The 27,143-nt window shown below is 47.4% G+C and overlaps 1 protein-coding gene across 1 annotated transcript in view; it reads left to right on the top strand.

The window, feature by feature from the left end:
* Window positions 1-3,520: 3,520 nt before the first annotated feature.
* The window catches only part of LINGO1 (leucine rich repeat and Ig domain containing 1), a 49,737-nt gene continuing 26,114 nt past the window's right edge, over window positions 3,521-27,143 (top strand). Inside the window, exon 1 of the mRNA XM_044662915.1 lies at window positions 3,521-3,563. Coding sequence (XP_044518850.1) covers window positions 3,558-3,563 — 6 coding nt within the window. The 5' untranslated portion in view covers window positions 3,521-3,557. The remainder of the gene's footprint in view (window positions 3,564-27,143) is intronic.

Here is a 27,143-nt window from a genome sequence, read left to right as displayed (position 1 = left end):
TTGAGAGAAAAGTTTAGTGAATCTGCAAACGCCCATGGAATGTAAGGTGCTCTTATTTATGTTTATAAAGGATGATAAAGGGTGCAAAAGTGCTTTATAAAGGAGAAAATTCCATTTCTGCAGATGCCCTCTTATTATTACAAACAGGCTCAGCTCTTGGGTGAGGGGGAAGTTGTCCCTTGAGAAGTCCAGAGTGCAGTGTTAATAGATTCCAGATGTTCCATCAGTCCAGATGTTGTTAGCCTATCTGGTTTCAGAGAGATAAAGCACATCTTGCACCTTTCCTGGAAAGTAGGGAAGAAAGGAAAGGATGGGACAGGACAGGAGAGAGACTGTCCTTGTTTTAAGGCATAAAGAAGAAAGGAGGAAGCAAGGGATCATAGGATTTCAAAGTGGGAGGGGTCTGAAAGGTCATCTATTCCAACCTTTTCATTTTACAAAGGGACAGTGACTTGACCAAGGTCACACAGTATGGAGCAGGGCAGGGCTTCAAACTCAGACTTTGTGACTTTGTCATTCCACCTGCTAGTTGAGGGATAGGTTCTAGGAGAGCTGATTGCTCACACTGCCTAGGAGTTTAGGCTAAAGGTGGAATGCTAGCCCAAAGACCCTGGGGGAGGAGCTTAGGAGAGACTGTTCTCTCTGACCTAGTTATGGAGTTTTTTAATGGGATTATCCAACGGGAAGCCTAGCCTGGGACTGCAGGAAAATGGGGTAAGACCCCTGCCTCACTGAGATTTCCACCACCAAAGAATATTCCAAATAGTGACAGCCAGGGTGATTTTCAGAGAACTCCTTCCAAGAACTTGATAATGGTGTGGGCCGGATCATTATCTGGTGGAGTGATCTTGGAGGTCAGTCCTTTCCATTGGACAGATCTTCCGCTGGCTGGTGTGGGTTTGATAATGACCTCTTTGGGTGCTGCATCTACTCCCACTTGGCCCTTAGCCTAGAGGCAGCCTGGTGTCCTTTAAGGACTGAGTTTGACGTTAGAGCAGGGGTTCCCACAAGGTGTAATGGAAAGGCAGCTCTCTTATTTACTCTGGGACTGGGCAGATCTGCTCCCCTCTCTGGGCATCCTTTACCTCGTCTTTAAAGGGAGGAAGGGAGGGAAGGAGAGAGGGAGGGGATTTTTGTTCCAAAGTCTGGGCCCCAATTTCTTTATATGAAAGGAGGGAGACGGATTAGGGGAGCCATCTCTGTGAATCCAAGATCTCCCCACCCCAACTTGCCAGTTTTTCTAGGCTCAGAGAGTCCCTCTGCTGGCCTCTGGGTAGAAACATGAGAGGCTGCAGCCCACCAAAGAGGCTCTGCACTGCCCTCCTCAGGGCTCTGGAGACACCAGGGTCAGGCAAGCTCCCCATTCTAGGGTTTGAAAGCATGCCATTAGCAGGAAACTGAAGGGTGCCCTCTAGCTTGAGCACCCCTTGGGTACCCTCAGGGCCCTCCCTCCAGCAATCCATTCAGGGTTTCTCAATCCCAGGCTCCCCAAACCCAGTCTCTGTCCTTTTCTTAGAAATGTTTTCTTCACTTCTGGTTTCCTTAGCAGGGGAAAGGGAAGGCACAGGAGTTCAGGAAGGAGACCCCTAAATAGGACTAGGGTTGGAGGGAGAAAAAAAAAGTTTCCCGAGGAGACTCTAGGCCTCAGTTTCCCAAAATATAAAATGAGGGATCTGGACTAGATGACTAATCCAGCACAGTCTATGCAGTTGCCGAGGTCCCTCCATTTGGGGGAAAGGGAGGGAACAACATGGAGAAGGGAAGATTCTGTATAGCAGGGCCCCTAGGAGATTAAGACCTACCCTCCTTTGCTCCTAGCCTCCCTGCCCTCATCACCACTAGGAGAAATGCCTCCCACCCACTCCAGCTAACACACCCACACAGAAGCTCGCAGACACACTCATCTACACAAAAACAGGCAAAGGGAATGATCCACTGAGGCCCCTGGGATAACTCTGGGTCTGGGGGTCGAATTCCCAGAATTACCTGGAAGAGTTGAGCCCTTTGCCATGATCTGAACAAGTGCTTAAAGGAAGGTAGGTACACATTTGAGGCCTCTGAGAAGGTGTCTGGATGCCAGCAATTTGACCCACTCTGGTGATTAGAACCCAACCTTCACCATTACATACACACTCCCTTCAGTCCTTAGGACTTAGAAGAATCTAGGAAATGGCTAACTACGCTCTCCTATCCTGGGGGGAGGAATGAACAGCGTCATAAGCAAGGAATTATAAGGGTACCCTGATGTGGTGGAAAGGACATTGGATCTGGAGTCAGAGGTCCTGGGTTCTAATCTCGGCTCTGAAACTGATTTTAGAAACAAGTCCCTTTTCCCAAAATCTTAGTTTCTCCAACAGTAAAGTCGGCGACATGGACCAGATAATCCCCAATTAGTCTTTCAACTGGGAATCCTCAGATCCCGGGATCCAATTCCTCCGACATTTCTAGCCCGGTGGAGTGGCGTGGAGGGAGAATGGGGCGGGGGCGGGGGGGTGAGTATAGTGGAGCCGTCTCGCCCCCACCCACCCTCCAGAGAAGCGTACCTAGGCCAAGAGATGGGGGAGGTGCTCAGTGATCCTCTCCTCTCCCCCCACCCTCCCGTGGCTTTGCAGCCGCGCCCCCCTCCCCCGCCCAACCCCCTCCCTCTCCCTTTTTTTCCTCCCCCCGCTCTCCACCAGAGTCCTCGCTGGCTGCCTGAGCCGCGACAGAGCCCGGACTGCTGGAGCTCCGGCAAACAGCGGCGGCGGCAGCAGCAGCGGCGGCGGGGAGCTAGGCTGCAGCTGCAGCCAGAGCCCGAGGCAGAGTCTGAGCCGGAACCGGAGCCTGAGCCCGAGCCCGAGCCGGAGCCCGAGCCGGAGCCACTGCCGCAGCCAGAGCTCCGGACGCTCCCTCCCCGAGAGCCCCTCCCGGGGCGCTCCGTCGGGCCGCTGGGGCCGGCTTCGGGCCGGGCAGGATGCGTTCCCGCTGCCCGCCGGCGGCCTCCCCAGCCCGCCTCGGGATCGGGATCGGGATCGGCAGAGCGCGCGGCCTCGGGAGCGCCCAGCGGGAGCAGGAGAAAGAGCAGGAGCTGCGGCCAGCGCCCGAGCAGGAGCCAGAACCCGAGCGGGGGCGACGTCCGCGGTTGCAGAAGCAGGGGCGGCCCCGCAGAGCTCGCTGAAGCCCGAGCCGCCGCCGCGGGGCCCGGTGCCCGTTCTGAACCCGAGCCCCCGGATCCTCTACAACCCGACCCGCCGTGTCCCCGGAGCACAAGCCCGAGCCCAAGCGCCAGGGCGCGGCTGAAGCGGCAGCCCGGCCTGGGCGCACGGGAGCCGCGGACTACCCCGGGGGCACGGCCCCAAGCCGGCTCCGCTTCTTGCTGGCCGCAGGCGGCCCTGCTGAGCGCGGACTCGCGGGAAGAGGCGGCGGCGGAGAAGGAGGAGGAGGAGGAGGCGAAGAAGGAGGAGGAGGAGGAGGAGGAGGAGGCGAAAGAGGAGGAGGAGGAGGAGGAGGAGGGGGCTGGGGCTGGGGGGAGACATGCGATTGGTGACCGAGGCGGGCGGACGGACGGCGAGCAAGAGATGCAGGTGAGCAGTGGTCGGCCACGGGTTCCAGCCCAGCCCCGGGATGGAGGACGGGCGGGTGCCCAGTGAAAGAACGAGAGAGCGAGCGAGCGATCGAGAGGAGAGAAGGAACAGAGCAGGGAGCTCCGGAGGGGATGGCCCTCCTTGAGGGCAGCCCGCAAGCACCGCGGGCGCTGCCCGGGAGGAACAGGGCACTGCCCTCCTCCTTACCACGGACCTTTGCCAAGGCCCGAACTGCCATTCCCTTCACCCACCCACTCCCTCCCCTAAATACCCCAAACTAGGTTGGCAGCGCCCCCATTCTGGTCCCCCCCCCCCAGCTTGCTCGGCGAAGCTGGGCAGAGCAGGGCTGCTCCCCAGACGCCTTCCCCTCCTTCCTCTCCTCCCCACAAGGTGGACTGCACTCCTATCCCTGAAGGGGGGGGGGGGGCTCGCCTGGCTTCCCTCCCTCTCTGGCCGGCTGCTGGGAGTTTGTACGGGGGTACGGGAGAAGAGGAGGGCATTGGATTGGATCTTCCCGGCGGATTGGAGAGGGAATGGTGCCTGTGCACAGGCTGATGGAGGCTCTGTCCCTGGTGGGTTAGAGGCTGCTTTTGCTAAATGGGGTGGGGATTGAGTGTCTCCACGCATAAGACCTCTCAGCTGGGGGGACTGGCCAGCAGGAGGTAGCCGGAGAACCGAAAGGAGTTAGGGGCCCTGGGGCTCTCTGAAAAATTCAGCCCTGTCCTGCCCTTCTTTCCCTCCAATCCGCTCCCTCCCACACCCTTCAAAAAAATTTTTTTTTTCTTCCAAAATCGCAGCAAGGGTCTTGGAGCGGAGGAGCCGAGAGGCTTCTCTCTCCCTTTCCACCTTTTCCTTCCCAGCCCCAGCCTTAGCCCCTGAAATTGGGATTCTACACTGTGCAGTATTCCGTGTCCTCCGAATTTCTAATCTCATGCCTATCTTCAGCCTACTCCCCTCTAAGGTACCTCCCTCCGCCAAAGAGGCTCCTCTTTTCTGCTCTGAAGTTGTTTCCCGTCCCTCCCCCCATCATTAAGCCAACCCCTGCCTTCCCCTCCTAGAGCCTTGGCCCTCACTTTCCCCCTCTGTGAGTTGGTGATTTTTGAGGGCTGACCACAGAGCTTCCCTGGGGGAGGGTGGGGGGGGGGGAGAAGAGAGAGGAATCGGGTCACTTCCTTCCTCCCCATCAGAGCCAGCAGCCTTCACTCCACCCACCCACCCATTCCGGAGGCAAAGCTCCCTTCCCTTCCCGGGTTCCTCTGCCTATCAGTTAGCCTGTGCTGAGAGCCAGTGGTGTGTACTAGGCACACAACCAGAGCGGAATTAAACGAGGTGTCTGCCTTAATGTCCCTCTCTCCCCCTAGCCTAAAGGGCTGCCTCCTCCCGCAGCATCCTCTTGGGAAGAGAAGACTCTGCCCTACCCAGGTATCTACTCCCTTCTGCCCCGGACCCTTCCAAGCTCCTGGTTTCTGGACCCCACCCCCTGCCTGATCCAATCTGGAAGTTTGGGAGAAATGTCTGAGAATTAAGGAGTGGGTAGGAGAAGAGAAGCAGGGATTAAGGAAAGGCTGGGTGAAGGCAGAGGTCGAGAAGAAGAGTGTGAAGCTAGGAGAGCCCCTGTAAGGGCGATAAGGAATTGCTCTTCGGGTAGCTTTTGTCCTTTTAGTGATGACTTCTCCTTGTCCCAACATCTTTTCTCTGTCCCAGTTTCCATCCTGAGGCAGAAGCAGTTGGGGGTGAGTGAGACATCTACCTATCACAATACCCCCTTTCCCTTTGGAGCCTGCTATCTGTTCCCTTATTTTCGATGGCTCCATTCCCCTTTCCCGATATATGTCTTGCCTTAGGTAAGCACCAGAGCTGCCCTTCTTCCATCCTTCTATGACCCCAACAGGCATGATTGATTCTGGGGCCACACAGAACAGATGGAGTGACCAGGGGCTCCCAAAATCCCAACTTCAACAGTGGGGAAAGTTAAGGAGATAGAGGCAAGGGATCCAAGTCCCGACCAGAGTGAAGAAGCTGGCTTTCCCCAATCAGGGCAGTCCCAACCCTGGTCTCTGGGGACTTAAGGCTGCGGGATTCTTCTCATTGTTCTCCCCAGTCCCTCAGTCCACCGCTGGGGGAGGGAGGGAGCCTTCTCTGCCATGACCAGGAGGTGCCTCTCCCTTGCCACTTCTCTTTCCTTTCCTAGTTCCTCTTTCTCCATCCAGTCTTTTTAATCTAGTTTCTTTCTATTAGAGTCAGGGGAGGAAGTGTCTAGGGGTTTGAGGAGCCGTGGGTTCCCTGAATTCCCCTTCCCCATCTCCCAGAAGCCAGAATGAGGCTGTGAGGAGCCAAACTCAAACCTTCTGAACCTAAATAGGAGGTAGGAAAGGGGATAGGGGTTCCTGGGGGCTGTCCCAGCCCTAGCCACAACCACGACCTCCCTGCCACTGGGTGACAAAAGTCATCATCTCCAGCAAGCTCCTTGTCCTGGGCAGCCCCCCACTCTGAGGTGCCTAATTTTTCCCATTCCTCAGAATGTATGCAGAGCAATTCTGCCTGAAGCCCCAGCTCATTAGGGCCCTGAGCCTCCCCCCTTTTCATTTCTGGTAACCAGTTGCCAACCCCAACCCCTCTCACATCCTTGCTTTTCCTAGGACCCCTGCATGAGCCTTTCACCAATATAGTGGAGAACTCAGAATGGTTCTGTCTGCCTGGATCTTGAGGGGATTTCATTAGGGCTGGGGTACAGTGGGGGCAGCACTGAAGCTGCAGCTCCCCCCAGATTCCTCAAGGGCAGGGTGTAGAATGGAGGAGTTAGACCTTCCTTGGCTGGTTTTGTCCTTGCTGCTTAGGGAAAGGGGTGCATATGTGTGTGTGTGTGTGTGGTGTGTGTGTGTGGTGTGTGTGTGTGTGTGTGTGGGAGGAGGGGTGAAGCTGGATGCTGCCTAGCATTCAGAGAGGTGTATGTGCTCCTGACACCTCCTGAGGATGGTCAAGCAGAGGCCAACAGGCTGGCCCCTTCCTCTGCCAATGCTAGGGGAGGCTAGACCCATATTCTTCACTGCCAGCCAGGGGCAGAGAGAATTGTGGGACTCTTTTTCAAGCCAGTGAGAGTAAGGGCATAAGGCAGTGATGGAGCTTGTTTAGTCCTTGCCTGGGGAAGGAAGGAAGGGTTTATAAAGGCACATTGCAGGGCTTAGTGGGCTGAGAGGGCACACACCACCCCCTCCCAAAAGCCTGTCTACACACACACACACACACACACACACACACACACACACACACACACACACACACACACCAGCAGAACTGAACAAAGACTGGGTTGGGCACCCCCAACTCAGAGGGCTCATTGGCTCCCACTGAATTATGTCCAAGGACCAAGGAAGTAGAAGTCGCTTCCGGGCAAGCCTACATCTAGGATGTTTTTTTTTTTAGAACTTGTCTATAGAAGAGTCCAGTCTTCAAGAGGATAATAAACCTCACCATCTCTGTGAGAACAACTGAGGAAACCTCGAGGCTAAACCCAGTGCTTGGCCTCCTGCCCAGGGAGGGCATGTCTCTGACCCCCTTCTTAAGGACAAGGGTGAGGAGAAATCCTAATGGACAGCAATGGATGGGCTCCCTCCTGGCCTCCCTGACCCCAGGGTTCCATCCCCAAGTACAGCCCTTCTGGAAAGGGGGCAGCCCTCTCCACCTTGTCACAGCCAGAGACGCCTTTATTTCCTCCATCCCAAGCAACCCCTCTCTCCCATGCCTCGCACCTGTAGGCAATATCAGCTGCATCTAATCTCCTACTGCCCTCTAGGGGCCTTCCTAGCTAGCTGATGCTTCCGGGGGAGGGAAATGAGGCAGTGGGATGGCCTCTGTGTTTTCAACAGAGAAATGGGCTGCAAGATGGTTTTTGTGTTGTTTCTAATGGAGGATTTTGATGTGGACGTGTTTTCAGCAGATAATTGAGGAAGAGGGATGGTCTGTTGTGTTTCCATTGGAGAAATTAGGCAGTGGGAGTGGCCAGAGCATCTTCAGCAGATAAATGGGGAAATGGGATGGTGATCTCTTATGTTTCTATCCGAGTAATGAGGCAGCGAGATGGTCTGTGTGTTTATAGCAGAGAACTGAGGAAATGCTCTGGTCAGCATTTTCAGGAAAGGAAGAGTAATGATGATTATGATAAATATTCATATTTATACAGTGCTTCAAAGTTTGCTGAGTGCTTTCCCACAATCGCTTGAAAAAAAGACAAGAATCGCTGTGCCCATTTTAGAGCTAGAGATACTGAGGTTCAGGTGTAGATGGGAAGTGATACAGCTAATAAGTTTTGGGTGCAGAATTTAAGATCAGACCCTGACACCCCATATTTTTGTGGCCCTGGCAGAATCTAGCAATGTGTGAAGCAAGGGATGAGGTAGCAGGATGGTCTGTTCCTCATTTTCACTAGAAGCCCAAGACAACAAGTGTCACGGCCTTTAGAAAGAAAAGAGTTGGGGGCAGCTGGATAGCTCGTGGATTGAGAGTCAGGCCCAGAGACGGGAGTTCCTGGGTTCAAATCCAGCCTTAGACACTTCCCAGCTGTGTGACCCTGGACAAGTCACTTGACCCCCCATTGCCCACCCTTACCACTCTTCCACCAAGGAGCCAATACACAGAAGTTAAGGGTTTTAAAAAATTTTTTTAAAAAAGAAAAGAGGTCCCTTGAAGTAAGAAAAAACTAAGGTAGGGGGATGATTCCGTCCCCTTCTTCTTCACCCAAGGGGAAGTGGGATAGCACTTCCTTCTCTTTACCCCACCAGATGGTCCTGGGAAAACCTTTTTGTCTCATTGAGTATCAGTTTCTTTATCTTAAAATAAGATCTTTGTCCTCGATGGAAACTTAGGTCCCATCCCTGGACCGTCCTGGGCTTTATCCCACCCAAATCCAGACCTCCACATGCCTTCCCCCACCTCCTCTCTGTCTTCTCTTTCCTCATTAGGAGGTGGGCTGCTTGAAGTCAGGGGTTTTCTTCTATTGACTTTGTATCCCTCAAATTAGCTCAGCGCATGGCACATGGGTAGCCCTTACTAGATGCTTTGTCTAGCTTCTTTTCTCTACCCACAAGAGATAGCCTTTTTAAATTTTAATTAAAAAAAGCCCTGACCTATATTAAAATCAATATTCTGTATTGGCTCCAAGACAGAAGAGTGGTAAGGGCTAGGCAATGGTGGTGGTGGTGGGGATTAAGTGACTTGCCCAGGGTCACACAGTTGGGAAATATCTGAGGCCAGATTCGAACCCAGGACCTCCTTCTCTAGGCTTGGTTCTCAATCCACTGAGTCACCCAGCTCCCCAAAGAGAGCCTTCTAAATGAAACAATCCAGAAGGATTCCCTCTTGCCAACCAAATCAAGCCACAACCTCTCGGCCTGATCTTGGGGGCCCTCCAAAATCTAGCCCTTTACCATTTAGCCAACAGGGGCCCTCTAATGGAGGCAGGCCCATCTCACCTCTTTCCCAGGCTTATTCTCACCCCCATTCGTCACCCCACCCCCTTACATGCATCCCTAGTCACACATTTAGTCATAGAGCCTCTCTGACCTGGAATGCCCCCTCCTCCTCTTCCCTCCTTGCTCTCCCTCCCAACCAGATCCTCTCTATCTACCCTTCCAAGTCCAGCCCCTCCAGGAAGTCTTCCCTGACTAGTCTCAGACCTCTCCATCTCCTGGACTTCCTAAATACTTCAAGCCAGTGCTTCCTCCTCCAGGGCGATCAGGTTTGCTGGAGTTTTGCCTTCTGTCTGCAGCTGTGGTTTCATTGGGGTTAGGAATTCCTCCCACCTATGAATATGGACAATTATAGCTGAAGCCTTGGAGAGCTCCCTTAAAGACATGGAGAGGCCCAAAGGTGTGCCCCTAGTCCCATAGCCATTTTGTAGGAAGCTAGATTTGAACTGGGGGTTTCCTCCTTTGAAGGCATTTTGCACCATTTTCTATAGGTTCCTGCTGTACTGTCTCTCTCTGTGATGACTGTAAAGACTGTATGTATAATGTGTTTCTTGCTCCCCACAAGGGCTCCCTCCCTCCCTCCCTCCTCCTAGAGGACAAACTCCCTGAAAGCACAGACAGTGTTTTCTCTTTCTGCTTCTCCATCACAAAGCACAGGTTGCAACTTTGGCTCATCCTTCGTATCTTGGTGACTTCATTTGAGGTTTTCCGTTCAAAGATTTTTGCCAAGAGTGGCTTGCCATTTCCTTCTCCACCTCATTTTACACATGGGGAAACTGAGGCAAACAGGGTTAAAGGACTTGCCCAGGGTCAAACACCTAATAATTGTCAGAGGCCAGATTTGAACTCAGGAAGACAAAACCTCCTGACTCCCTACCCAGAGTTCTGTGCACTATATAATGCCACCTAGCCACCCTCTGCAGCCATTACTCCTTATTTACTGATACGGGTGCTTCTCTTCATAAGCCTATGAGAATTATAACTTAAAGGGACCTTAGAAGTCATGAATACAATCTCCCTCATTTTAGAGTAGGAATGGAGGCTTCTTAAGGGCAGGAACTATCTCAGTTTTTAAAAACTTGCACCCCTAGTGCTAAGCACAGTACCAGGCACATAGTAGGCATGCCTGTCTTGTGAGCCTTAATCAAGGCTTGTCAGTTGGTTGAATTTTTGAGAAGGAAATAGATCCCCAAAGAAAAAATGACATGACTTGCCCAAGGTCACATGAGTAGTAAGTGGCAAGAGAGGAATTCTAACCCAGACCCTCCAACCTCAAAGTGAATCTTTTTTTAATAACCCCATTCGAACTAGTCAGAGTTTAGCTCCTCAAAAGTAAGGGACATTCAGGAGAGAGTCTATAAAATCAGACAGTCTTTCCTCAGTGGCTTCTCCCATCCCACAGTGGCCATCTTTTAACAGGTTGGGCTCTCTTTCTTAGGACAAGAGCCCCTAAATAGCCTCCCTTGTCCCTTCTTCAGACACAACTCTTATCAAAGTTCATGGGGAAAATGACAGAGCTCTTCCCAAGCTACCAATAAAATGTGGGATGCTCATTAAATCCTATAATTCCAGTCAAGTCAGCACACCTTTATTATGCACCAGGAGCTGTGCCAGGTGCTGGGGATAAAAAAGCAGAAAGAGGGGGGCAGCTGGGTAGCTCAGTGGATTGAGAGCCAGCCCTAGAGACGGGAGGTCCTGGGTTTGAATCTGCCCTCAGACACTTCCCAGCTGTGTGACCCTGGGCAAGTCACTTGACCCCCATTGCCTACCCTTACTACTCTTCTGCCTTGGAGCCAATACACAGTAATGACTCCAAGATGGAAGGTGAGGGTTTAAAAAAAAAAGGCAGAAAGGAATCATCCCTGTCTTCATGGAGCTTATAGATTTTTGTTTAAAAATAAAAGAACCTTTACCTTTTGTCTTAGTATTCATTCTAATACCGAAGGGCAAGGGCTAGGCAATTGGGGTTAAGTGACTTGGCCAGGGTCACACAGCTAGGAAGCATCTGAGGCCAAATTTGAATCCAGATCCTCCTGTCTTAAGTCTCTATTATATATAGGTATCCACATATATATAATATATAATGTAAATATTATATATATATATTTAATACAATCAAATTTGTTCCTTGTATATTTTCCCCTGGGGAAAAATTTGATTATATATTATATATACATATATATAAACAAACTGGGGAAAATATATAAGGAATAAATTTGACTATATTAAATTTAAAAGATTTTGTACAAACAAACCCAATGCGACCAAAATTAGAAGGGAAGCAACAGATATTTATAACAAAACTCTATCCACCGTGCTGCCCCAAGCTTATGTATTTCTCGTGTCTGTATTTTGGGGGAAAGGAACAAAGTCATAATCAAGCATTTGTTAAGCATCTATGTATATGCCAGGAGCTGTGGTCGATGGTAGAAATAACAGACAAAAATGAAACCGCCCCTGCCTTCCAGGAGCTTGCAGTCTATTAAGTGTTTCTAATCTCTGTTTCGGTGGGTCAGTCAACCAGCCTTATTTAAGCATCTCAGGAAGCCCCAGGAGCATACCCAGGAGTAGGTGCTGAAAATAGGCATCTAGGTAGAACAATGGGTAGAGGGATGGATCTGGAGTCAAGAAGACTTGAGTTCAGATTCAGTTTCAGATACTCCCTAGCTGTGTGACCCTGGGCAAGTCACTTAACCTCAACTACATAATAAAAATTCACATTGATATAGTACTTTATAGTTTCTAGAGCACTTTCCCCACAATCGTCATAAAAATAGATAATGTGGACAATAACCGCTCACCTGCCTTGCAGATTACGTATATTTTACAGATAATATTTAAAAAGCATTTAGCACACTTCCTGGCACATAGTAGGCACTTAATGCTTTTTTCCCCTCCCCTGGCCTTGAAGGAACTCACACAGATTCAGGAAGTACAGAGTAATTTCCACAACTTCAGAGTCTAGGAAGGCATTTCTTTTCTCCCAGACTTTATTGAACTCGGTTTCCCTGTCTTTGGTAGCTGGCAACTCACTTGGGCAAGGAGTCATCCCACTAGCCCAGACTTCTCTGCAGCCAGTTAGCTGCTGAGGCCAAGTGCAGGTGTAGACGAGGGGCACTGAAGCTACGGAGGAGTAAAGAACCAAAGGGGGAAGAGAACGCCTGAAAGCTAAGAATAATAAAGTCTCCGTTCAGAGACGACAAGCTGATTCATCGCATGCATAGGTCTAAGGAGAAAGGATTATACAATCACGACGTTTGGAACTGGAAGGGGAATGTTGAGTGCATTGGCGAGTCCCCCATGTCACTGAGGGAGGAACTAAAGCTCAGGAGAAGATCTATTTGCCAGGTCACAGGGCTTTCCCAGTGGCAAAACTCGGATTAGAGCCCAACTCGCCCCAGCCTAGCACTTTGCCCACTACCTTGGGCTTCTGCCTTGACTTGGCAATGAGAGCTGAAGCCATTTGATGGGTTCTTGTCAATTTGAGGAATGAGACTGGGGCACTTCAACCCCAGTCCTGGCCCAGACTTCCACCAACCTCAGGAGATTTGGGGGGAAATTGCTGGTCTGCCCCAGCATGCCTCTGAATGTGTCTGAGGCACAAAATCTTTCTCTTGCCCTCCTGAGAGCAGATTCAGATCCTCCCCTTTCCTCATTCCTTACTCTTCCTGCCACCAAGGCTTTGAGGACTTTTCATAGTTCCAAAGGATCTAGAATTAGAAGAGATCTGAGAGGTTATCTAGGCCAACTCCCTCCTTACTCATGAGATAACCATGGCCCAAGAAAGGGTGACTTGCCCAAAGTCACATGCCAAGTAGCAGAGCTGGGATTGGAACTGATTGATGATTCCAAATCCTGGGGTGTTCCACTCTCCCACTCTGCCTTCCTAGGACATAGTGCTAAGAAGGTTTTTATTCTATTTAAAAATACGAAACTTTAGAAAATTCAATTTACCTCAACAATTATGAAATGCCTACTATATGCCATAGATACCATATACATAGATATCAGGACCAAAAAAACCAAGCAGTCTCTGGGCTCAAAGGAATTTTTATTGTCCTAGAAAATGGAGAATGGGCTTATTGCTGGGATTTTTGTCACATGTTGTTGTTTTTGTTTTAAGCTTGAATTTATATTCAGAAGTGACTCATGGGAATTGGGAAAATGGGAAGGAGGGAATCTGGTTAGCCTTTCTCTTCATTTTCATCCTAACCTTGACTCTATCACCCAAACCCACCAGATTGGCCCTCAGCAGTCATTAGGTCAAGAAGGGTGAGATGGAGGTTGAAGGGGACACCATTATTTTGGTTTTCCTTAAGACTCCTAGACCATCAAAGGGAAAATACTCTACCTATCGCCTGGCACATAGTAGATATTTAATGAGAGCTAGCTCAATCTTAATCCCCTGCAAAGACCTATAAGGAGTCTCTTTAGCCACCCGGGTGTTTTGCCCATCTTGCTGGCCTGGTGGATTGGGGTCAGTAGACAAGGAATAATGAGGGATATTTTTGTTTGGTGCTTTTAGTAATCTACTTAACCCCCAATGGGGTGGGGATAACTTGGAGTAGATTAGATATCTTGGTGAGATAGATAGTAGTAGCTAAATAGTAAGGTTGATATCTTGGAAGAGGCAGGACTTGATCTTGGCTATGAAAAATGGGTAGGATTTGGGTGTGTGGAAATCATAGGACCATAGACCTAGAACTGGAAGAAATCTTGACAATCATCTAGTCTCATTTACCAATGAGGAACTGAGGCCAAGAGAGATTAAGTGACTTACCCAAGGTCACCCAGGCAAGTAAATAGCAGAGGTGCTATTTTAACCCACGTTCTCTGACTCCGATATACTTTCCAGAACAAGGATGTTTGGCAGAATGGAGCTACTGAGCCATGCAAAAAGACTGGGAAAGGGCCAGGTTTGTGCACAATAAGAGCTTTGAGTCCCTTAGAAATTTATCAGGAAAGGCGACCCCTAGGATCAGGGAAAAGTTTGAATTATGGAAAAGAAGATCAGAATGCGAGGCAGTAGAAGGAGACTTTAATTGACCCTCAGAATCCTAGAAAGAAGAGACTTTTACAGGTTGCCAAGTCCCATAACTACCTCTTCTGCAACAACCTAAGTGCTCATTTAGCATCTATGTAAAGACCTCCAGAGATGGGCAATTCGGAACCCACTAGAAGCAGCATATTCCATTGCTGAATAGCCCTAATTATAAGAATGTTTTTCCTTAAATGGAGGCGAATGTTTGTTCTCTATGCCTTCTATCCATTGCCCCCTGGGTCCAAACAAAACAAGACTAATCCCTTGTCCCCAGGACAATCTTTCAAATACTTGAAGATGTTTTTATGCCCCTCATAAATCTTCTCCAGACTAAATATGCCTGGTTCACTCAACTAGACCTTGTATGGCAGAGTTTCTAGTCTCTTTACCATCTTGGATGCTATCCTCTGGACACTTTTCAATTTATGTATATATATACACACACATATAAAATATATATAAAACACAAAAATTATACATACATATGTACATGTATTTCCTAAAATGTGGTATCTAGAACTGAGCACAATCTTCTGGCTAGGGCCAAATGGGACAGTACTGTTACCTTCTGAAGTCTCTACATTATACTCTTAGTGCAACCAGAAATCATTTTTGTTCCTTTGACCATAATATTATGCTTTTGGCAGCTCAAGCTTTAATCCACCAAAACTCCTAAGCCTTTTTCCTATGAACTGCCATCTAGTTAAAACTCTTCCATTCTTTCCTTGGGCAGTTGATTTTTTGAATCCAAGTACAGGTCTTTGCATTTATCCCCATTCGGTGTCACCATATTTCAGCTCACTGTTCTTGCCTCCTGAAATCTTTAAGATTATTCTTCCCCAATCCAATGAGCCAGCTCTCCCTATCTAGTTTGTGTCACACAGAAATTTCATACATGTATCGTTTGCGCCTTTATCCATAGTCACTGATGGAAATGCTCTAGGAAAAAGAACCAAGGACAGATCCTTGGGACGTTAATGTCATTCCATTAATCATTTGAGAGATAGGCTCATCCTTTTAGTGTTGGAATGGACTTTAAAATCTCTTCATTCAACTGTCTCTTTTTTTCATATGAGAAAACTAAGACCTAGGACGGTTAAGTGACTTGACCAAGATCACACAAGTATTATGTGGCAGAGCTAAATTTAGAACTCATCTCCTCCAATCTTGTTCTCTTCTATGTCACTGTCTATACAGCCATTCATTCAGTTCTAACTCTACTATATTATTATACATTATCTTATATTCTATATATTATATTCTATTCTTATATTCTATATAAAGAATATAGTATAGTATGATATAATTATAAGTATGTTATATAGTAATATATAGGTATGTTATCATTCAGGCCATCCCTCTCCATCTTGAACCCAATGATTTGCTTTAGTATTCCCTGGATCTCCAGAGAAAATGAGGAAAGGCAAGTAATATTCCTTTTCTTGGACAATTATCTCCAATTTTTCCTGCCTATAGCTTGTTGACAAACTATGGTTGTTTGTATAGTGTTTCCCTATTAGACTGAACCCTTTGAGAGAAGGGACTGAGTGTCTTTGCCCTCTCTTTGCATCCCCAGTACTTTAGCATTGTGTCTGGCACATGATAAGTGCTTGATGTTGGGTGCCTAAATGAATTATGGTTGGGCTCCAAGTTGAACATGGGAGCAATAGTGAGTCTCTAGTTGGAAGCTGGGAAGTGGGGCAAAGATATATTGTAATATTAATCACAAGATCAGAGATTTAGAGCTGGAATGGGTCCTTGGAGGTCTTTGAGTATAATCCCCTCATTTTGCAGATGAGGAAACTGAGGTCCAGAGACATAAGCTGGCTTGCCCAGGGTCACAGAGCTAGTAAATATCTCAGACAGGATTTGGATCCAGGTCTTCCTTTCTCCAAGCCCAAGCCACTAAGGTATGTAGCTTCCTCTAAAATCATCATCATCATACATGAATACCTTAGGTTGGTAGAGTTTTAAAATGTATATATTTAAACAACTTTCACCCCTCTTATACTGTGCCATTCTTATTTTGTGAGGAGAGGAGAGGTATCCTATCCACAGGTCATGAATGAGATGATAAAGGCTTACCTGGTAAGCTAGGTCTCCCAGCTCCCAGAAATTATCCTTTCGATGATGTCCTCATCTATTCCTATATTGCTCCCTGTGATGGCCGAGACGTTGGTTTCTTTTTAAATGTATTTTCAGTCCTTCATTCATTCACTCATTCAAATCCTAGATGAAATTATGGAATGTCAGAGCTAAAAAGGACCTTCAAAATGACTGAGTTCTGGGGTTATTAACTTGGAGATAGATGAATTTTTTAAAATGTATTTTGATGATAGTATTTCAACAGAATTGGCTTCCTTTGTAGTCCTGTGTATTTGATTTTCTTTTAATAATCCTTACCTTTCATATTAGACTCAACATTGTATATTAATTTCAAGGCAGAAAACCAATAAGGGATAGGCAGTGGAAGTTAAGTGACTTGCCCAGGGTCACACAACTGGGAAGTGTCTGAGACCAGATTTCTTTTTTTAATCTTTACCTTCCATCTTAGAATCAATACTGTGTATTAGTTCCAAGGCAGAAGAGTGGTAAGGGCTAGGCAATGGGGGGTTAAGTGACTTTCCCAGGGTCACATAGCTAGTCTTGTGTATTTTAAAACCTTATGAGGAGTCCATGATTCCCCAGAATGCCAGAGGGGTCCATGACACCAAAAGTTCAGAAGCCCTTATCTACTCTAAACCCATCATGTTACAAATGAAGAAATGGATGCCTGAGACATTAAGTACTTTATCCAATGGCCAGAACTTTCCCCCCTATTCAGTCATTTATCCAACACACAATAATAACAGGAACAGAGAAAAGGCATGCAGGAATAGGTAGAGAAAACCCAGAGTTCAAGGCCAATTTCTGAAACAGAATGGTTGTGTGACCCAGGTCAAGTCACCTAACTTTTCAGTGCCCAGAAAAATCTCTAAGAATACCAGGTATAGACCAGCTGCCTATCAGCATTAGTAAAGGGAATTTCCATACTGAGGAGTTTCCTGTGTGGCTAAATCCTAGATCCAGATTGCTGCCATCCCTTCTCCCAAAAGCTACTTTAATTTCTGTGTTGTCTGCAAGTACAAAGCACTTTATGTTTACAGCTTCATTTAATCCTTGCAAAATCCCTGTGAGATAGAAACTATCAATATTATCCCCATTTTATAGATGCATAAACCGAGACCTAGAGGAATCCTTCTTGCTCAGAACATACTGTATTATTCTGAATATAGGCTATCTCCAAATATAGGTCATGCTTTTAAAATTAGAACTCTATGAAAAGAAACAAATAGTGAGTCCTACACTGAAAAGTCACCCTAACTGTAATCCCAGTTTAGGGGTGAAATGAGCCCTTTATCAGACCAACATAGAATTTCATATAGTGCTCTGGGAGGTCTGGAGGGAGGCGGAATATGACAAAGAGGAATAAAGCCTGGGCTCTCTCTATATGCCCCCGCCACCAGCTAGACCTTGAGGGGATATTCCCATCTGTGCAAAGTGTACTAAGAATAATATAAGAGAAGCGACAAGGTGGTGTGTAGAAGAGATACATGAAAGGTAAAGAGTCAAGGCTGTGGAAGGGGGCCAGAGCAATCAGAAAGCCTTCTTGGAGGAGAAGGCTCTTGAAGCTTCTTTTATAGAGGTAGGACTTGAGTCAAAGGCTGGAAAAATAGAGAGGGGCGTAGGTTGGGCTAGAGACTACTAGAGCTTGAGTCAGGAGACCTAGATGCAAGGCTAGCTCTACCCCTGACAACCTGGATGACCCTGCACCCTTCTCAGGAGCCTCGGTTTCCCATGGCTGTCTTGGTGCAGTAGCAATAACAATAGATGGAGTTTACTCTAAGTCAGAGTCTTGACACCCACTAACTGTGTAAACTTGGGGGAACTGCTGACTCCTTCTGAGCCTTAGTTTCCTCCTCTGTAAAACTGGGGATTGGGAAAGAAGGGGATCTCCAAGATCCCTTCATTTTCTAAGTCCCATGATCTAATGATCCCATGAGAGATTTGCAGTGTGGGAGAGAGAGAGAGAGAAAATACTAAGGGATGGAAAAAACTTTACCCCTGAGTCTACGCTGCCCACACTGTTGTTGCTCAGGCATTTCAGTCATGTCTGGCTCTTTGTGTCTGGCTCATTTGGGCTTTTCTTGGTAAAGATTCTGCAATGTCTTGCCATTTCCTTCTCTAGCTCATTTTACAGATAAGGAAACTGAGGCAAATAGAGTTAAATAACTTTCCTAGAGTCGCACAGCTAATAAGTATCTGAAACCATATTTGAACTCAAAAAGATGAGTCTTCCTGACTTTAGGCCGAGCATTTTATCTAATTTGCCATCTCACTGCCCACGCTGCCTATATACAGGAAATAAAGTCTAGGCTCCTCTTGTTGACACCAAATACCCTGCCTTGCCTTCTGCTTCTCTGCTCTCTACTCATTTAAACCCAAACTAATTCCAGCATTTAGTTGTATAACCTTGAGCAAGGCAACTGATCTCTCTAGGCCTCAGTTTCTTTATCTGTCAAATGAAGGTATTAGACTCAGTGACCTCTAAGATCCCTTCCAACTTTAAATCTATCATGCTTTATACTCGTTAAGGTCTCCTCCAATTCTAGCCATCTAGCGAAGACATCTCAAAATTCTCAGAGTGTATGAATCCTCCTTAGATAATTTTCCATCATCAGATGGGAAAAGGAAAATATCAATTTGGAAAGTTGAAAATCATTCCCAGTTGTTAATATCTTATTGTTACACACACATTCACATACACAAAAAACCCAGCCCTCTACTGACAGTGAAATTCTAGGTCTCACACATCAATTATCTGTTATATCATCTCTCTCTCTCTCTCTCTCTCTCTCTCTCTCTCTCTCTCCCCTTTGTCTCTCTCTCTCTCCTCTCTTTCTTCTCTCTTCTCGGTTTATCTTTCTCTCTCTCTGCTCTCTCTCCTGTCTCTCTATCTCTATCTCTCTGTCTCTATCTCTCTATCTGTCTCTCTTCTATCTCTCTGTCTTTCTCCTCTCTATCTCTCTGTCTGTCCCTCTCTTTCTCTTTTCTCTCTCCCTCCTCTCTCTCTTTCTCCCTCTCTCCTTTCCCTCTCTCTCTCTCCCTTTCTCTCCCTCCCTCTCTCTCCTCTCCCTCTCTCCTTTCTCCCTCTCTCACTCCCTTTCTCTCTGTCTCTGTGTGTCTCTCCCTCTCCCCTTTCTCTCTGCCTCTGTCTCTGTCAGTCTGTCTATCTCATTCTCAATGAAGTCTTCTTTGCTGTCTTCTCTGCCCTCTTGATAAAGACTCAGCATTGGGAGAAGTGCTCAAAGCTGGCATTGGCCAGAATTGCAGTCCCAGGACGTGCCTTCTCTCCTGGCCAAGGCTGCGATTGCTTCGCTGTTTTTGTGCTTCAGGGCCAGCGGCCCCCAGTCCCAGAAGCAGGTTATTGACTTTAGCTCCTCACTGGTGTAATAATTATGCCTATTTTATATGACACCAAAATTGATTACCACCAGGGTTACATTACCAGAGTATTGTTCGCTGCCTCCAACCTCTTATTACATGTTATTAGGGTGTGTGTGTGGGGGGGGTTCCCCTTCTATTTTTTCCTCTTTCAGGGAATTAATCTCTTCCCTGCCTCCTCTGCTTCCTTCACAGTGAACCTGATCAGCATCTCCGGGAGGGGGAAGGGATAAAAGCGTTCTCTGTTGGCCCAAGAATTACAATCTGAATTACTCCATAGCAGGGCCATGAGCTTGAGTTTAACGGAATCATTGGTTTGTACGTTCTGAGCCTGAAAGAACTTTGGGGATCGTCTTGTTCAATCCCCTCATTTTACAAACGAGTTACAGAGGTATAGAAAAGGAAGAGACTTACCTAAGCTCACTCAGATTGTTGGTGGTAGAGCTGAGATTTGAACCCAGGTCCGGTGATTCAAAATCTTTCCACTGTGCTGCTCTGAATCCTAGAATCTCAGTACTTGGAGGGTGGGAGTGAGGCAAGAATCAAATCATCCTCCAGGCTGACAAGCCGGTATTAGAAACGGCTCAAGTCTGAGTGAGGTCTGTCAAACAGTGGCCAGATAGGGAAGCTGGACAGACACACAACCTTTCTGGGCTCATTTGGGCCAGCAGCTCTCACCCAACCCAGGAAGCCCCTCTGCATTCTCCCGGAGAGGCGAGCTCATCCAGTCTGTGTGAGCACCTGAACAGTCACAGGAGACTCATTCCTCCAGGAACAACCAATTCCAGCACTAGACAGCTCCGACCTACAGAAAATGAGGAATAGCTGCCATCTGTGTCCACCTTAAGTTTATCGTGTTTTCTCACTTGATTCTAACAACAGTCCTACCAAGTAGACCCTACATTATCCCCATTTTATGGATGTAATAGTAGAAACTCGGCCAAGTTCAATGACTTACCCAGACATACAGCTGTTGTGTCAGCATCAAGGCTGGCTCCAAGTCCACGAGACCACCGCGCTGCCCGCAATACTCTTGGGAATATTATCGTCTCCATTTTACAGATGTGAAAACTGAGGCTAAGGTAGAGTAAGGGCCTTGTTTACAGTCATCTAGCTAGTAAGTGCCAGATGTAGAATTGGAAGCCAGGCCTTCTCAAATACCAAAATAGACCATCAGTAGTTTTGGGAAAATCCATTTGTTGAGAAGTTTTCCCATATGTAGCCGTTTTGCAGCTTCCCATGATGGAATATAATAAGATCATTCTCTGTTTGGAGTCACAGGACCTGGATTCAAATCCTGGATCAATTGCTTAGTGACTCTGCACAAGTCACTTACCCTCAGTTTCTTAATTTCTCTAAGGAGGAGGTTGAACTAAGTAGCTTCTGAGATCCATTCCTACTTCTGACTTATGATCCATCTAGAACAGTGATGGGCAGACTTTTTAAAGAGAGGCCAAAGGAAAGGAAGTGCTCCTCTGTCAGTCTGTTTCTAAGGCAATTCTTTCCAAGTTTCATTGTATTGTATCCTACTCATTGTATTGGTCAGATTAGGAATAATGTCACAGCTGGATAGAACATTTCAGGGGGCCACATCTGGCCCATCACTGACCTAGAATGTTAGCTCCTTGAGGCCAGAGACTGTTTCCTTTCTGTCTCTGTATCCCCAGGGCCTAGCAGAGTGCCCAGCACATAGTAGGTGCTCAGTAATTGTTTGTTGATTGATCATTCCTAAACATAACCCTGATAATCCTTCATCAATCTGGTTTTCTTTATACCTTGAGGCTTCTCTGAACCTCTGATCTTACCAACACAGGCAGAGCCTTCCCAGTGAGGTTCAGTCCTCACTCAGCCTTTTTATCCTCTTCCCATCCCTCCATATGTCCTCCGGAGATAACCTACCCCAAACAGTATTCTGCTGGTTCTTTGAATATCTGAATACTAGCAAGCCACTCAGGAAGGAAGGAAAACAAACAATGAAGCATCTACTATGTGCCAGAGCCCTTTATGGCTTATACTTACTCTCTCATTTGAGCCTCACAACAACCTTGTGAAGTAGCTGCTATTATGATCCCCATTTAATAATTGAGGAATCAAAGGCAAGCAGAGGTTAAGTGACTTGCCCAGGGTCATACAGTCAGCGTCATGGTCAGATCTGGAGACTCAGGTCTTCCTCCCTCCAATCCCAGCACCCTGTCTAGGCTAGACACCTAGAAGCCTCTCAGCTAGTCTTCATATGGCCTGGTCTCCAACCCTCCAGCTTGCCTAGTTTCTTCTTAGAATATGGCACCCAGGACTTTTCACAGCCCTCGGGATGAGGTCTGACAAGGTGTAACTAGACTAGTCTGTCCTTTGTGCTGGCCACTGTTTGGGGTTTACCAAGTTGGAGAAATGGGTCACAGAGAGTTGTTGAGAGGGATCAATTATTTAATAGCAGTGAGTGGTTTGAGTAGCCAGAGTCTAGGAAAGTGCAAAGTGTTTATTTTATTTATAGTGTACTATGTTCATAGATATAAATAAAAATGCAAGACCTCATCTCTCTCTTTTGTTAGGGTTTCTCCCCAGCCTACCCATCCTTTAGTAGAAAAGAGAACTGGGACTAGAGTCAGAAGGCTTGGGTTTGGAAGACTGCCTGCATGACCTTAAACAAGTCAATTTACTTCTCATGGCCTCAGTTTCCTCCTTTGTAAAATGGGGCAGTTGGACCAGAAGATCTCAAAGGTCGCATATTCCAACGATCCTAGAAATCTTCACTCATCCCTAATCCTTACAGGGCAACTAGAGGTAAAGTGATGTCTACCCTCCCGTCCTCCCCAAGATGTTCTTGTTCCCCACTGACCCCTAAGAAGATATGGAGAAAATGCAGAGGAGGAAGCAAGGGAGGTTGCATGTGCCAGAGGCACTTTTATGGATAGCTGAAGATGCCAGGCTAGCATTCTAGGTTCCCTATGGAGGATCAAAGGATCTCCTTAGGCTTAGAACAGAGACGATACAGAACTCAAGTGAACTCACTAAGAGCCCGTGTCTCTGGGGACATTGAACTAGAAGCCCACAACTTGCCATTGCCTGGGTGGCATCATGCCAACTTCCAGTCTGACAAGCTAGTTTTGGGAAAGAGAATAAGTCCCAAAAGCTCTGATATTTTACTGGATTTGTGGGCTCAACCAAGTCACCATTTTTCTCATCTATAAAATGGAGGCAGGGGTAGGGAAGTTTATAGTGGGTGATTTCTGGTGATATCATATGATACCCCATTATTTTAGCTAGATCTTTCCTTTCTTGGATAGGGAGTCAGTTTAGACTTTGGATATCATCTTGTCCAATTCTCTCATCTTACAGAAGGGGAAACTGAGGGCCAGAGAGCCTGCCAAAGGTTACACAGTGAGTGGTAGACTCAGAATATGAATGGAATTCAAGAAAACATTTATTAGTAGGCTACAAAAACCGTGAAGTTATTTTTGTTCTCCAGAAGATCATATTCTGTGAGAGAGCGTTGTATGCCACATACACGTACACGTATAAGGATGCCAAAAATACTGAAATGAGTCTGTGATTCCATCCATGAGGAGCGTCCCTCCAACAACACGGATCTGACCCCATCCGTGCTTGCTCATCTTGCGTGACTCTTGCTAGGGTCCCCCAATAAATTCATGGCAAGGGGTCCACCCAGTGGGCTGGAGTCCTTCCTCAATTTCTCCTGACAGCCCAAAGATATCAGTGGAACAATTCTTACCGTCAGCTTTGCACCCAACCCATGAAACACTTAAGTAACCTTAGTGAGGAGCCCTGATCAGGAAGGACAAAAGTCCCTTTTTCTGGGCTAATTACCCCCTTCAGACTTTTAACTGGTCCTCATCTGGCCCTGTTGCCTGGTCCTTCACCATCCTGGTCATCTACTCCATACACACTCTAGCTTGGCATTGCTCTGGCCTTATATCCATACTGAATGGGGAGGTACCCCAAGGCCATGATTCCATCCGCACTACCCACTCGGTCCCTTAAATTAATATTTTGATGATGCTGTGATCGCATTAGAGGACCGGCAAATGGAACCCCATCCACATTTTATTGTCACATTCTGAGAGACATCTTGAGGTCCGTGTCCTCCCACAACTTTCTCTCAGAGTGTCCCTGTCATTTTTTGGTGGATCACACAGACTATTGATGAGCCCTTATTCTCACTACCTACATGACTCACCCCCTTCCTTTCTGGTCATATATCGCTTTGATTATGTTTTTTGTGTTGATTTTATTTCTACCTACTTCACCATTGGTATCCTGCAGCCTCTTTAAACCTACTCATCATCTCTCCATTGCCCCCTGAGGGACCTACAATTCTGATTCCTCAGAAAATACTGGGTGAAAGTTCTAAATCTGTTCTGTGTGACCTTTGGCAAGTCATTTTCCCCACCTGTAAAATGGATCAGAGTGGACAAGCTCTAAAGTCTTTGCCAACTCTGAATCCTTTGAATTTTCTTCATTCCCCATCATGCCTCCTCCTCAGCTCCAATCCTTCCTGCCCCCAGCACAGACTTTTTTACTCCTTCTAATTTCCCCCCCTCCCTTCCCTATTTCTAGCACCCCCTCCTCTTCCTGCCAACTGATGGTACTGCAACATGGAAAATGGCAGAGTGGAATTCTTGCTTCCACCCTGCCATTTTCCATGTTGCAGTTACCTGCTCCAAACTTTCTTCTTCTAAGATTGCCCTAATGACCCCCAGCGCACTGGACTAGCCTATGATTGTGCCCACCTTTGTAGTCCCCAATAAATACCTCTTACTTCACCACATGTTACCTTCCAATTGGTCTCTACCTGTTCCCCATCAGACTGGAAACCCCTCAAGGACAGGAGCCCTGCCTTCCCCTTCTCCCATTTCCCTGACAGCCACTATTCTAGGGTCAGAGTAGGCATGGAGACATCCCAAATCAATCACATTTCCTGTCAAATACTGATCAGTGGACAAAACTTCTAGAACGTGGATGCTTGAGAGAAACTGGAAGAAGGGAAGGCTCTGGAAGTGAGGGAACAACAATCAAGAAACTGATGCTGAGAAATAAGGGCAGGACCACCTTTGGAGGGGCTACCGCTGGAGCTGTAGGACAGATCAGGGTCTTCCTACAGAAACCAGACACTAGGGTGAACTCCAAGAGCTGTCCCATGATTGAAAGAAGGATATCTGTGTCCCATATCCCTGGAGGATGGGGTAACAGAGATGCTCTCTGTTCCCTGAGTGTAGCCAAAATTTTCTGGTCTTAAAAAAATAGACCTGTTATTTCACTGGAATAAATGTGAGGGAAGCAGAACACATCAACCCCATCTCTATGATTTAATCTTAGAGATTTGCTCAGGAAAATAATAAGTTAAGTGACCTACCCAAGATCACACAGCTAGTGTATACCAGAAGTGGGATCTGAGTGTCTCTTATTCTAGAGCTGGCCTTCATGCCATTGCTCATACTACTTCCTGCCTCCCTATTATATAGAGCTGAAAGGGGTTCTCCACCATCTAAAGAAATCTAACCCTTTCTCAAGGGCTCAGTTCAAATCTTACCTCCCCAAAGTGATTCCTCTCTCCTTTCTATCTTTATATTTAGATTCCTTGATTCTTAGAGCTGTTGATTTGCACTTTATAGATGGAAAAACTGAGGCTCAGCAGGGTTGAGCAATTTGGCCATGGTTAAGTTGGTAGAAGAGCTAGGAAACTAGTATCCAGGTTTCCTAAGACATTGATTGCTTCATAGGATTTAGAGCTGGAAGGACCCTTAGAGATCATCTCAACCAGGTGGCTTTTACCCTTTTGGGGGTCATGGCCCCATTGGGCAGTTCTGTGAAGCCCATGGACTCTTTTCTCAGAATATCATGTTTTTAAACACATAAAATAAAATGCGGAGCATTATAAAGTTACTCAGTTATACTGCTGGAAAGATGTACCTTTTCCCTTCTGGTTCATAGCCCCGCCCCCCGAAATCTATCCACACCCCCAGTTCAGAACCTCTGTTCTAGACCCAGCCCCTTATTTTATTGATGAGGAATCCAGTGCCTTGACGGTTAGATTCATGACAGAGCAAGCTGTCGGCCCCAGGTCTCCTCAGTCTTAAGATTGCCAGCCAGCCGAGCCTTAGGTATAATTTGGTTCTACTTTTTATTTAACTCACTGGGAAACTAGAGGCCTGGCTAAGTCAAGGGTCAGTTGACTTGACCAGGGTCACACTTCTAGTTAGAAGAGAAGTTAGGACTTGATCTTGGTCTATTCCAGACTTTTCAACCAAGGGCACCCTCCCTCCAGGCTCCTCTCTTGGGACATTTGTCCCATAATGCCTTATGTTGTAGCTGTTAGACTGGTACCCCTCAAGAGCAGGGAGTTTTTATTTGTGTTAGCCTGTCTCTAGGGTGCCTCACAGAGGTCCCGGTACATAGTGAGGAAAGGGGAACTGTTTGCGAAATGAAAGGATAAGAGGACAAATGAGGAGGTTCCAGGAGCTTCTGGGGGGGTAAAGGTTAGGGAGGGAGATAGGAAAGGTTGGGGGAGTCTCCAGGCAAGCAGTTCTCTCTCTCTCTCTCTGACCTGCCCTCCTACTGCCTTTGCTATATTTAGAATGGTTTAAACACTAAGATGTTTAGACAATTAAAATTCATAATTTATCCCACAAATGGCACAGGGGTGATGGTTGGAATGGGTCAGGCTGCCAGCTTGGAATCCATAAAGCACAGCTGGGCAGGGAGGGGGCTAATGTATGTGGAGAAGTGGTTTGCTCCAAGCTCCCGCCTTTCGGTCCTATTCCTAGCCTGCTTGGCTCCCTGGGGCCAAGCTGACTTCCGACTTCTAAGTATGCCCACTTCCAGTGGGCACACACACACACACACACACACACACACACACACACACGCATGCTTGCCCCCCCACACCTCACTAGCTCCTGCCAACTTGGCTTCCTAAAGTCAGGTGGCAGCTCATCCCACTGGGAGTCTTAGGCCTCCAGGACCCTATGCCATGCCCCTGTGCCCACCACCATGTTACCTTCGCAGCCAACCTAGCAATTTGCAAACAATCCGAGTTAGATGGCATCTTTGAGATCAGCTATTCCAAGCCTCTTAGCTCTGAGCATCAGGATGGGGAGGGAGGCTGGAGCAGGGGAGGAGGGAGAGAAGGGGGGAGAGCTGGTTGGCTGGCTGGCTGGCGGGCTGCCCATGTAGGAGAGCAGGCTGCTGTCAGCTTCACCTGAAGGGCCTTTCAGAACTGCAGAGTCAGCACTCCCTCCCCCAGCCCTATCTGATAAGCAGGGGCACCTCAGAGAGAGGAGCAGGAGCAGAGTGTAAGGGCAGGCAAGAGGCAGAGAGATCCCCAGGGGAAAGCCATCAGCAGGGCTGATCAAGAGAAAGGAAGGGAAACTGAGGGAAGTGAGAAAAGAAAGGAGGAAAAACACAGAGAAAAACAGATATGCAGAAAGAGAAAGGCAAAGAGGGGGAAACAGAGCCAGAAAGACATAGGGGCATAGTTAGAGAGGGATGAGGAGAGAGAGAAAAAAAGGGAAGGAAGGAAGGAAGGAAGGAAGGAAGGAAGGAAGGAAGGAAGGAAGGAAGGAAGGAAGGAAG

Source organism: Gracilinanus agilis, chromosome 2 (assembly GCF_016433145.1).
Source record: "Gracilinanus agilis isolate LMUSP501 chromosome 2, AgileGrace, whole genome shotgun sequence".
Classification (NCBI taxonomy): Eukaryota; Metazoa; Chordata; class Mammalia; order Didelphimorphia; family Didelphidae; genus Gracilinanus; species Gracilinanus agilis.
This window is presented reverse-complemented; position numbering and strand designations above follow the sequence as displayed.